Source organism: Dama dama, chromosome 33 (genome assembly GCF_033118175.1).
Source record: "Dama dama isolate Ldn47 chromosome 33, ASM3311817v1, whole genome shotgun sequence".
Classification (NCBI taxonomy): Eukaryota; Metazoa; Chordata; class Mammalia; order Artiodactyla; family Cervidae; genus Dama; species Dama dama.
In genome coordinates, this window is record NC_083713.1 from 61,140,684 (window position 1) to 61,154,087 (window position 13,404).

The 13,404-nt window shown below is 40.0% G+C and overlaps 1 protein-coding gene across 1 annotated transcript in view; it reads right to left on the bottom strand.

The window, feature by feature from the left end:
- Positions 1–13,404, bottom strand: part of THSD7B (thrombospondin type 1 domain containing 7B) — a 972,933-nt gene that overhangs the window by 436,123 nt on the left and 523,406 nt on the right. The window contains exons 7-9 of the mRNA XM_061135120.1: positions 12,375–12,566; positions 9,142–9,376; positions 2,624–2,739 (exon numbers count right to left, since the gene is read on the bottom strand). Coding sequence (XP_060991103.1) covers positions 2,624–2,739; positions 9,142–9,376; positions 12,375–12,566 — 543 coding nt within the window. The remainder of the gene's footprint in view (positions 1–2,623; positions 2,740–9,141; positions 9,377–12,374; positions 12,567–13,404) is intronic.

Below are 13,404 nucleotides of genomic sequence, written 5' to 3' on the forward strand. Positions count from 1 at the left end.
GCTTGATCTGGGAAGAACATGGTGATTCAGGAAGCTGAAAAACAGGCTGTGTGCCTAGAGTTCAAGTAGCATTTGTTCACAGATATATGACCCTTTTTTTATCTTAAGGGTGAAACTATAATGCATCACCATTCAGCTGTTGACTTCTTAGAGCACAGATTTTTAGAAACATCCCATACTTACTGAATCAGAATTTCTAGCCATGGAGCTGAAAACCTGCATTTTCATAATGCTTCAAGGTGATTTAGAGTCAACACAATTTGAAAACCATAGAATTAACAGTTCCAGTTCCTCCAATATCCTCCCTATCATAGCCTCCTCTAATTAACCCACAGTTATTTAATAATATATTGGTCCCAAAGTATGAACTAAACATCAGGGTAAATAGGATTGAAGCTGAAAGAAATCTGAAAATTGAATCTGTGCTTCTCCAGGTCCCCTGACTGTCTGGCTGTGAAAAGAATTATCTAGACTTGAAAAATTGGAGGCTAAAAAGAGACCACAGAGGCTTAGAACTACTTTCATTATAATGCCAACCATTTAAATAACTAATTGAATCTCTGGAAGTTGGAGTAAAATCTGAAATTGCTGGAAGAGCAATTATTTCAAACGGCTTATGACTCCTCCATCCTTACACAGTGTGAGGAGAAGATGCTCATGAAGCAGAGAGAATTTTCTCAAAAGTACTAACAGAACACATGCAATAGCAGCAGCTAAAGTAATCTCTGGCCACCGGGGCACACAGACTCAACAAAACTAATATGCCTCCTTAAGTGTCAAGGGACCTTGACAGCTCTAACACCAATATCTGGCTGTCAGTAGGGTATTATTTTTAATTCAACCTTTTCCTTTCTTAAAGCCATTTAACAGAGGAATTATGCTAATCTCTTATGAGACAGAAGCTAAAAGAAACAGCTGCATTTCAATAAACCTCCATCTTCATATATTATTTTATCTTCCTGCATTTCTTCAAGACTTATCTTTAAAAGCTTGAATGTTATTCAGGTACATTACTATTAAAATTTCAAAATCCATCCTCCTAGATGCTGCCTTTCAAATGGTTTAGAACAGAGATCACAGTTTTCTGTGCCATTCTGTTTGGAAATAACAGTCCCCTGGCTACTCCACAAACCCTGTTCATCCAGCTCAATTACTTTGAATTTTTATTTAGGAAAACAAGTTTTGGAGAGTTCCTAAAAGAAATTGCTGTCTCCACCCGTCAAAAGATCAGATAAATATCCCACTGTATTTTCCAAGCTCTTCTATATTCAATACGTTTAGTTCTGATTCTACCCATAAGCAGCATTTACTGGATGCTACTCTGTTAACACTGTGACAGAAGATCATTAAAAAGATGAAATGGAACAGTCAGAAAAACTTTATGTGGGTACCTCACCAGTGCAAATAAGGCATTGATGATGATAACCTTCAAGAGCTGTCACTGCCCCTCTGCCAATCACGGAGAGGTGGTTTGAAGTGGCAGACAGATCTGTGTCAGTGTATGCTGTAACATCATGTCACTGCCGTGAAGATGTGTAAGTCAAAGAACAGCCGGGGGATCCTAGATGCACAAGGCTGGACTTCTGGGGAAGCATATTAATAAGCTCAGTATTTGCGGCAGGTTCTGTCCGTGCAGAACGGCATGCTTTCCTTTCCCTTCTTCCAGGAGGCTAATGCAGAGACACAGGAAGAGCCAGGCCCTGAATGAGAGGATGTTATTTCCAAGACAAGGCCAGCGGGGTATGAATGGGACCCACTTTGCTTTGAGCACTAGGGTTAATACTCTTCCATCCTTCCTTCTCCTGAGTGTGCCTTTTCTTACTCTGGCAATAGTGAGATCCATAGGACCCAAGATAAGAGTATGAGACTATGGAAAAGGGACCAAGTTATTAATTCCAGGTCTTAGGTCAAAACAGGGCCTTAGAACTAGGAGTTCTTGTATCTCCACAGGACTAGCTCATCAGGGAACTGAAATAGGTGTGGGGGAGAAGACCCATTCTAAGACAAGCAGTCATTTTACAAAAGTGCTCCTCTGTGTTTGTCAGGACTTAGCTATTAAATATCCTGGATCATAGCATTCCAAATATATCCAAGTGTATAAAGCATCACCATTAAGAGTAAAGAAATATAAATCACATAGTTCTGACTTCTGCACCTGTTCAATACTTTTTAATGTATCGGCCCCTCTTCTTTCACAGGCTTATATTTATCAGTGATGTATGCATAGGGCTTAAGGCCCTGCATTCTAATGAAGATACCTGGAGTCAGGCTTAAGCACACAGGATCCACAAATAAATTGTGATGGTATTCATGCTTTATAAGAAACCACATTTAAATGGCTGTTCAAAATACCACAACAGTGTTAACAAAAGACAAGAACTCCTACACCACACACCTGTAAAATCATGGCATAGAACAACCAAATATATTTTCCCTGCCAAATCATAATTTGTTCTAGAAATCTAAGACTTCACTTACAAATTTTACAAACTTCATTCCCTGGGTTATAAGCAAAAGGAAAAGAAGGGAGCCCTTGCTCCCCCATCTCTCACAGACTCAATAGTGAAGGAGGCAATCAAGTGGTCAGGAAGCAGAGAGCACTAAGGAAAGAGCATCCACCTACCTGGTGGGCACAGCCTTGGGCAGGGAGTCCACTCGCTGAAAGCGGTCACAAGACAGTCTTTTTTGCACGGGAGCAGGCAAGCACGTACAGTTTCTGGCCGAGTAGATTCCGGGCATCTGCCAATGTAAAAGACTCGATCAATGTCTGCTGGAGAAAGTAAGCAGTTGGATATAGAACCATAGGATCTCAGAACTAAAACCACTGAGACCCTGTTGCTCCTTTTATAGACATGAGAAGAAAGATCCAGGAGAAGCTACTTGCCCACGGACTCAGAGCAGGAGGCAGAGCGTAATACAAACTTCATGTCTCTTGACCTAGAGACTAAAGCCTCAGAAAGGGAGGAGGGTAAGGACATACACTTGGTGGTTGGTTGCCATAACGCCATATCTGCAATGGAGGTAGATAAGAAAGCAATAAGGACTTTCTAGATGGCGCTAGTGGTAAAGAGCACATCTGTCAATGCAGGAGACATAAGAGATGCGGGTTTGATCCCTTGGTCGGAAAGATTCCCTGGAGGAGGGCATGGCACTCCACTCCAGAATTCTTGGCCTGGAGAATTCCACGGACAAAGGTTCACAGGATTGCAAAGAGATGGGCATGACTGAAGCGATTTAGCACAAGAAAGTAATAAAGTGGTTGCCAGGGGCAGAACAGGAGGCAGGAAGGGGATGGATGAGAGCAGGGTTGAGTGCAAGGCCATTCATCGTTGTATATTATTTGTCTCCTTGTATTTTGTTATAATTTATGAACCATGTGAACACTTACCCAGTCAAAATAAAGATAGAGAAAGGAAGAAATGAAACACAAAAATCATTAAGAAGGGGTTGTGTTTGGGATGTGGGATGCTAAGTGGAGGAAGGTATCGCCAATTTTCATCATCAGTCCCTTTGCATTATTTTATTATACTTGTATAATAATATATAGAAGCATATAATACTTGAAAACAAAATGGGAATGTATATACTCACAGAAAAGGAATTTTTCAACAAAGTAATTATTAGTGGCCTTATTATTAATCATCCTTAATATACACACACAAAAACTGTCTATCAAATAGGTCAATTCAATGAACATAACAATAGAAAGAAAAACCAGTGTCTTTAGAGCATAGAGTATTATTTAAACAAGCTATTCTGGTAAGGAAAACTGATGTCATGCTTTAGTAGAACTAGCAAAAAGTACTAAACTCATTCCCAAGTTCCTTATTCATCCCTTGAAAGCTACTAAAATTAAATTGGATTGCTATTTATTCCATCTCCCCTTTAATCTCTCCTGGTATCTGTCTGGAAACAGAAGTGCAACTTGAAACATGTCAGTCTCCTGTGTTCCCAGGGGGACAGCAGAGCTTGAGGGTACAGAGAACCCAGCCAGGACATGTGCAGACATCACAAACAGCTCAGAAATGCCTATGGTGGGGCTTGGCTTCAGGCTTTCTGGAGAGGGTGGTTTATTCTGCAGAGACTTTGTTCATTTCAGTTAGAAGTAGGTGTTAATCTCTTCTTCAACTTTTAAATATACCTTTATTGAGGTATATTGTTATGTTGCTGTGTGTGTGTGTGTGTGCTCACTCATGTCCAATTCTTTGCAACCCCATGGACTATAGCCTGCTAGGCTCCTCTGTCCATGGGATTTCCCAGGCAGGAATACTGGAGTGGGCTGCCACTTCCTTCTCCAGGGGATCTTCCCAACCCAGGGACTGAACTGGCATCTCTTGCATCTCCTGCATTGGCAGGCAGATTCTTTACCTCTGTGTATACCTGATATGGAAAGGACTGCACCCATTTAATTTGATGAGTTTGAATTTATGCGAACCCCTGTGTTACCACGTCTATGAGCAAGGTGATGGACCTACCCCACACCTCCCAAAGTGTCCTTGTGTCCCTTGTTTTGGTTTTTATTTTTGTGTAAGTAGGGTGTTAATCTCTTTTGGGGAACTGATATAGCCTACTTCTAAATTTATGATGTACTAGCATCACACACAATAAATACTCAGTGGGCATCATATCAATTCTTCCTATCATGGTCCCCTTTATCAGTGTTCTTTGTCTAAGTCCATAAGAAAGAAACACTATCATCCCCTCAGGGACAAAGGTCAAACTCAGGTTATCTTGCTTTTATAGAGGTCATGAACTAAGGGCTTTCCTGAAGTGTGATTTCTGGTCTGATAAGAGCCAAATATTCTCTTGCTAGTGAAACCTTGTGTTCATTTCTTCTGCCAATAAGGTTTATTTAGAAAACATCAATTTCCTTAAAGGTTCATTTACCTCTTCCTTTCAATTTACATGATGTTTACCCCTCCCAGGATCACATTCTCAATTTTCATAAATTATCTCTGAATCATCAAGAATACTCTCCTTGACCATTAGCAACTTATGTGCCTTCCACTCCTAAGAAACATAATGTTTATTTTATTTATCGTTTATTGACACTGACTAAAAGAAGGTTTTTGATATCTGTTGCACTGCTGGTTTTCTCTGTGTGCGCGCGTGTGTGTGTGTGTGTACGCACATGCATGTAGGCATGTGTTATATAGATACTAATTTTTAATGCCTTCATGGTAGAATTTCACCTCATATCATTTCCTAAAAAATGCCAGATCTTAATGCTGTGTAAATATTTGGTAATACTAACTGAATGATTGAAAAGCATTCTATGCTATTGGAGCCTGAAGACAAATCCCTGGGGAAATAAGGCAAATTTATCCAGTCATTTCCAAAATAAAATTGAAACCTTAAAAACTAGGGTAACATATGGATTCACATTTTAGCTAGTAAACAGAGTATGGCTTCTTGCCTTTTGTCATAATTTATACTGTTATATAACACTCTGATCCTAGATTGGCAATACTATTGCTAAAAGGGTGAATGCATTTCATTTCAACACATATATTTTTCCTGAACTTGCACTCGAGTATTCCACAATTGCCTCCTGGTTGCCCTGGAGGCTTCCATTCCTGTGTCGAAATGCATCAAATTTATCTATAGGGGTCTGCCATTTCTCAGTTATGTGCCCATAATCATGAGGTAGACACAGTCGTTCAACCCGGGGAATGAGGGGCCATCCCAGCCTTCCAACTTTGTAAACATTCAATGTGTTAATGGAGCTCCCCATTACTGTATCTCACCAAAGACCCAGGGTTTTCTCATGAAAGGCAGAAAGTGCCTTACATGACCTTTGGAAGGTTCTGAGTTATGTGATTTTAATCTTTATTATTTTTTTCACACATTGCAACTGGGGAAAAAAGAAAAAGAGTAGTGAAACAAAACCACATATCCCAACAAGCTCTCAAGCGCTCACTCCTGTTTGAGTTGCACCCTAGCTAGTCCTCATCTTCTGATGTGATCAGTTCTATTACTCATACAATGGTAACAGTCTCACCTATACAATTACAAGGAAACCAGAACACCAACCCTGGGAAGCAAAGAACTGCAAGGAGTTCTGTGCATCCCAGAACAATGGGTTTAGAGTATCAAATACATCTTGTTACGCCCATCCAGTCTATGGATACACTCTTCTCTTTTTTCTACTCTGAAGGCCACTCTTTCTTTAGGATATTTTCTTTTCCTATTGTCATTACCCTCATCTAAAGGATTTAACAAATAGCAGGGAATTTTTTTTTTCTCTGCAACAGCTTTCACATAAAAAAAGAGCAAAAGCATACTTTTTGAAAGCGCAAAGCTGATAATCTCACTATGTGCTTCACTGGACACTAGGTATTATTTTCTTAGCTCAATTAATCTCATTAACCTCAAGAATTTTAATTAACTTTACTTAAGTCAATGCAACCTCCTCTTCTTTAGCAGGATCATTTGGAGACATACAGTAAGAATTAAAACTAGGCTGTTAAGTCTCTAGCCTCATTATAAGTGCAAAAAGTAATTAGCAATGTCCTTACGTGTGGGCATGTATGTGTGTGTGTGTTAGGGAAAACATCTGTGCAATTCATTTTTCTCTGTTGCAAAAACGAGTTAACACCATAGGTTATTCACTGTAATAATATTTTAGTCTTATGAAAATTATCAAACAAATACATATGTATTTGTGCATTATGCTTTAAACTATAACCTTTTGACTCTGTGGTTTTTCTGGTCACAAAATATCATTCAGTTAATATTTGTATAAGCTGATGCGCTCAGAAACTTTTATAAAAAAACTATCATTCAATGTAATCATAAGGCTAGATAAGGAAGCAGAGGGCTATTTGAACATATAATCCAACCTTTCATGTCTAAATAGCCTTTAATAATGTATTTGGTAGTCGTCAGTCTCAATTCTAATGCTCCTTTGCTAAGAAAAATATAAAGTACATTCATAACAAGTGTGGATATTTCCTATTATGGTCCAGAGGTGAAAAGTTTTATGAAAGGGAGATCAGGCTTCAGGAATGCTAATTTTTCTCATCATTATAAAGAATAATAGTTTGTTGCATTTCACATAGCATTTATTCCTATATCTAAGCTATGTTTATTTTTATTTGTATATTCAAGCTAATAATTCCAGCATCTTTTTTAAGCAGTGGAAAAATGTACATTATGAAAATGAACATTATCAGGGCTTCAATTCTTCTTAAGATAAAAGTAGTTCTCTTGTTTGCATAATATCTTTATATATCTTTCGGGATTTTACCATAACTCCAAGAATTAAGATTATCACCTGAATGAAGTGATACGCAAACATTATTGTTCATGTTTGCCTATATCTCCCATTGACTATTGGTCCACATGGTGTTATGGATACCAGGTAAGTTAAAACACACAAGTGATATAATTTGATGTTCTAAAAATATCACAAGCAACTTAGACTTATATGCTAAAGCAGAATTAACATTTATGAGTTAATAAGAGCAGAAGGTCATTCATGTGATCTGTTTATTACTTTTCATGGCAGTCCCCCTTTGCCAAACTTTAGCACGGTAGATAAAATATTTTTTCTTAAAGCAAAAGATAAACATCAGCTTCTCAAACTTCTGCAGCTCATATCCATCCCCTGTCAAATCTTCTTACTTTCATACACACAGGTCTAATTAATTCTTGAATTCTAAAAATGTTTATGGACAATAATGACATGCCAGTCATGGTTCTAAAATCTGCGGTGGCAACAAGGAAGATCATCCAGCCCCAGCTACATCCAACCTTTGGAAGCCACATTTAGGAGGGGAGAGAGAGGAAGTCTTTTTTGATTGTGCTTCAAGTCAAATTTATATTCCCTTCCATTTTCATAGCCATCTGTTCATTTGATGCTCCAACACCAGCAGTATCTGGCCAATCTGTCCTATTTTTGACATTAGCAGTTTGTTTCCCTTAACTGAGCTTCTATGACTTTCTTTACACACAGCTCAAGTAGTTTCCATGACACTGTGGATAAGGCCCAGAGCTTATCATCATGGTGCCCTGAGATGACATTAATCAGGTTTAAGTTGCCCATGACAGCAACACAAACTGGATTGAATTAGGCAGAAGAGCAAATGCGGTTGCCCATGTTGCCAGGAAAAGCAGGAGGGCACTTAAGTGAGAAGGGACCAGAACTTGATATTTGTTCTGTTTCGGTTTCTCTTTCTAGTTTTACTCTCTCTTTCGGCTTTTTCCACCAGGCGTGACCGTGGCATGGCAACTCTCCACTCATACACATAGAGCATCATGAACAGAAAGAAGAGAGAGTTTCATTTTCTCAACTTAAAAATTTTGGAGGAATAGTTCTAAGTTGCCTAGTTTGTGACACTGGACCAAGGCTTGAACCAACCCATCCTGGTTACCCACCACTACTGTGGTTGGGGTAGGGTCTTTCAGCATGGCCACTTGCAAATCTCTGTGGACAGGCCAGTCACCCAGTCTCTGTATATAACTAGGTCACTCACTGTTTCTTTTCCATGAACATTCCTGCATGCACTTGAGGAAGAGTTATGTTTTCTCATTTGGTCTAGAGAAGAAACCCCACAGCTGAGTTCTCCAGTCAATTACTCTTTTTTTCCTCCATCACTTACAGTTACTCCTGAGCCTTTTCTTATCCTAGCCCTCATGTCCAAATTCTTCTATTTTTTTTTTTTTTTCGATTTACATTTCTATGTGCAGAACAGAGCGGCCTTGAGATTGTAAACTACTAGAGGGCATGAGTTAGTCTATTCAAAATGGCTGTATGGATCTATGGCTCACCTCAGACAAGGCCAATGGGATCTATAGAGTATAGCACAGCCCCATATTTCAAAGTACATAACCTACCTTGTTGTGGACCTAGTCGTCATGTGATTGGAAAAGAGTCAGAAATACCGATATCAACTCTAGAAAAGTTGATTATTCAAACATATTTAAATTTGTGGGCATTATATTTACTGTTATCCTTCAATGAATGCATGCATTAGAACTTAGAAAAGTGTCTACCTTTGGCAAGAATCCAACAAAACAAAACAAAAACCTCTTACTCTAATACAAACTGGGACATATTCAGTGCTCAAAAATGCATCTGACTAAAAGCACTCAACTATGCAATCATCCTATGTACTTTCAATAAACTATGGATCATACCTTTTTGTCATCACTTGTCCCACGTGACTCTTGACACAGAAGACTCTCCGTGTCTGAATGCCCACACCGCATGTAGCTTCTCCATTCCAGCCAATGGTTGCATTAAGGGCAGTTACTAATGTGTCTTCAGAACAGGGGCCCCAAGGTGATGTCTCCCAGTAGAGCTGCATGCATGAATGGTCGTTGCATGAGCGATGCTCTTGGAGGGCCTGACTAGGAGGGCATGGTTTTCCACCTGCAAATATCAAAATAAAGAAGAATACATAGTTGTTGCTTTTATTAGTATTTTGCTGCTGTTATTCCTGTCATTATTATTGTTTTTCCTGTTTTAATGTTCTAGAAAGATGGCCTTTTGATACAATCTTCCTAAGACCTGAGCCACTGTACAACGTTTCTGACTCTATGGTCATGGTTCTTCTGTCATGAGTAACAACCTGAGGACAATATACTGCACCTTTCTCTCCTCCACAACAGGCAACAGTATGCAAATTGCATGTAAAAAAAAATAAATTCACCTGGACATACCTTCTCCTCCAGCAACAAAATGCAAAGAAACTGTATGGGACTAAAGATAACGCTGTGCATTCACACTTGGGACAAATTCGGAACACAAGGTACAAAGAGATTAAAAAATCCAACGGTCACTTCTTTTTTTTTTTTTTTTTTTTTAATTTTTATTATTATTATTTTTTTTTCCCAGTGGGTTTTGTCATACATTGATATGAATCAGCCATGGATTTACATGTATTCCCAATCCCGATCCCCCCTCCCACCTCCCTCTCCACCCGATTCCTCTGGGTCTTCCCAGTGCACCAGGCCCGAGCACTTGTCTCGTGCATCCCACCTGGGCTGGTGATCTGTTTCACCATAGATAGTATACATGCTGTTCTTTTCAAATATCCCACCCTCACATTCTCCCACAAAGTTCAAAAGTCTGTTCTGTGTTTCTGTGTCTCTTTTTCTGTTCTGCATATAGGGTTATCGTTATCACCTTTCTAAATTCCATATACATGTGTCAGTATGCTGTAATGTTCTTTATCTTTCTGGCTTACTTCACTCTGTATAATGGGCTCCAGCTTCATCCATCTCATTGGGACTGGTTCAAATGAATTCTTTTTAATGGCTGAGTAATATTCCATGGTGTATATGTACCACAGCTTCCTTATCCATTCATCTGCTGATGGGCATCTAGGTTGCTTCCATGTCCTGGCTATTATAAACAGTGCTGCGATGAACATTGGGGTGCACGTGTCTCTTTCAGATCTGGTTTCCTCAGTGTGTATGCCCAGAAGTGGGATTGCTGGGTCATATGGCAGTTCTATTTCCAGTTTTTTAAGAAATCTCCACACTGTTTTCCATAGCGGCTGTACTAGTTTGCATTCCCACCAACAGTGTAAGAGGGTTCCCTTTTCTCCACACCCTCTCCAGCATTTATTGCTTGTAGAAGAGCCTGGAGCAAAAGCACGTTACTGTACATGCCTCCTGCACACAACATTAACGGGTAGGCAAAGCAAATAAACTACCCCTCCAGCCACGACCCCTGGACCCACCCTTACCCTCACCCCCACATACATAAGCAAGTTAGGGAACCTGTTTGTTCCCACTACCCTTCTTGGTGCAGCAGAGGCCCTGAAAAAGACTTGCTTGAAAAAGATCAATTGATTCTACTGCTCACCTCTGTGTCATGTATCTCTGAGATAAATCCCAAATATATCTGCTTTTATTTTAATATTATTATGCCAACATAAATTAGCCAGTTATATATAATAGACCATGACCTTGAAGTGATATTATTCAAACACAAATACTCACACATGTTACTTGCATATGGGCTCTCTTTCCTAAGACAGCATGATTTTTCTCAGAGAGCCACCTTAAGACATCCATTCTCCCTCAAGCAGTGCATTTTACTGCAATTTGAGAAAACCAGAAATCTCTCTTCCAGTTTGGCAGGAGAAAGCTCACCCTTAACTCTGAAATAATATCTGACAATGTGTTATCCACTGGCAGGGAGACCAGATGATTGTGCATTCCTACACTCCTGGGTGAGTCAGACAATCACATTTCATTACTATCTTTTCTTTCACAATTTTATATCTATGTAAAAACTGGTATTTATCTAAAGCATTGATTTTTTTTCCCCTTACTCTCCCAGAGCATAATGTTTTATTCAGTGGTCCAAATGCTTGAGAAGATTTGTGACCTTGGTTTTGTTATTCTTGTTATTTTCCCCCCATTAAATACTATTGACTTTTTTCTCCTTCCAGAAAAATAACAGACAAGAGGAGGAAGCCACGGCACTTTGAGAACATGAAAATCTTCATTCCTTTTGAACCTGGCCCCATTTCTTACGATCACAGAACAGAATCTTATCTTAAAAGGAATTCCTCAAAGCAAGTGGCCATATTGCTCTGTTGTCCTCACTGAGCTGCTGGCCGACAGAGCCAAGGGAGGCCCTAAAAGCAATGAAATGACATGTGTGTCTGGGGATGGAGACCATTGTGTCTGGGGATGGAGACCACTGCTCTAAGTGATAGGAACAGCTGCTCCTCTGATTTGTCCTCAAGTCACCGGTTTGCGTTCCCATAGCACACTTGAGCTTCTTCAGTGCCATTTTCACAGCCTTCATCTTTTTCCCTCTTACAACGCTCCAGCCTGACAGAGCAGGAAATGAGGACATACAGATCAGGTAGTTTGGCAGCGTCAGTGGTGGCTCCAGGTTAAGAAGCCACATCTCTTGATTCCTAATTTTGAACTCATTTTACCAGGCATATTCCAATTATGTTCCCAACTGCATGAGCTATCAGAAGGTGGGTGTTTACCAATGAAGCCTTGTCTTCTTCCCTAAAAACGTATAATAACTAACACCCATCTGCCTGCCATGAGCTGGATGTTCATGAGTACTATGATACATGCGTGCGTGCTCAGTCACTCGGTGGTGTCCAACTCTTTGAGACCCCTGGACTGTAACCCACCAGAATCCTCTTTCCATGGAATTTTCCAGGCAAGAATACTGGAATGGGTTGCCATTTCCAACTCCAGGGGATCTTCCAGACCCAGGGATCAAACCCACGTCTCTTGCGTTTTCTGCATTGGCAGGTGGATTCTTTACTAAAATGAATCATGTCAATTATGGGAACCCAACAGAGATTAACTAGGGGATTAGAGAGAAATGCTTGGAAAGCAAATTGTTTACCTAGATTTAGGGACTAGAAACGTTTCCTATTACTCACCTTCTCCAGCCAATGCCAGGATAGTCCTTGACCTGGTCTGTTTCCCATCTGAGTTTTTATTTGAACAAGACTGAGAGCAGGATGACCACTGTGTCCACTCGCTCACCACACAATCCATCCGGCAGGGAATTTCACAGTCCATCTGTTCAGGAGGCGGAGATGCTGGGCAGAGACTCCCTGATACCTCTTCTCCTGTAATCAACCAGATCAAGACAGATGCAGATGAATGTAAAACTGAGGCCAGTCCAGGAACATTTAGATTCACCTCTTCCTCTATGACTTCAGCTTAGCTTAGAAGACTTCACCTGGTGTCTAAACCAATAATGTTTTTTGTTGTTGTTGTTTAGCTGTTCACAATATTTATGTCAAGAAAAACTTTTAGGAGATAATTTGGCATTTAGAAAGGTAGATACAATAGGAAAACTGCCTTTTGTCATCCTTCCCAGGGACAAGTGGGCTTCTTCCAGGAACAATTTAGCCTAGATGGCTGGGGACAAGACTGACGTGCTATTGACAACCACATGTAACAGGTACATGCATTTCTGCAAAATTGGAGTTAGAAGCATCTGCTGACCTGAAAAAACACAATTTGTGCTGAGCCATCTCTTGTACCCACCTCCCAAGTTATCAATCTAGTTTTCTGTTGGGTGTTTTCATCTCCAAATGCATGTGTGGGGGCTTAGTCACTCAGCCATCTCTAATTCTTTGCAACCCCATGGACTGTAGGCCACCAGGATCCTCTGTCTATGGAATTTTCCAGACAAGGATACTGGAGTGAGTTATTTCCTAATCCAAGGGATCTTCCCAACATAGGGATCAAACCCGTCTCCTGCAGCTCTTGCACTGGCAGGCAGATTCCTTACCACTGTCCCACCTGGGAAGCCCCATCTCTAACTATGCAATCTTAATGAAGACTATTGCACAATGATTCATTTACTCTATTTGTACACAGTGGTAAATAATTCAAAACCACAGTGGAAATGAACCTGTGGCTAAAATTATACACTATGTTGAAACAAATGGTGAAAGC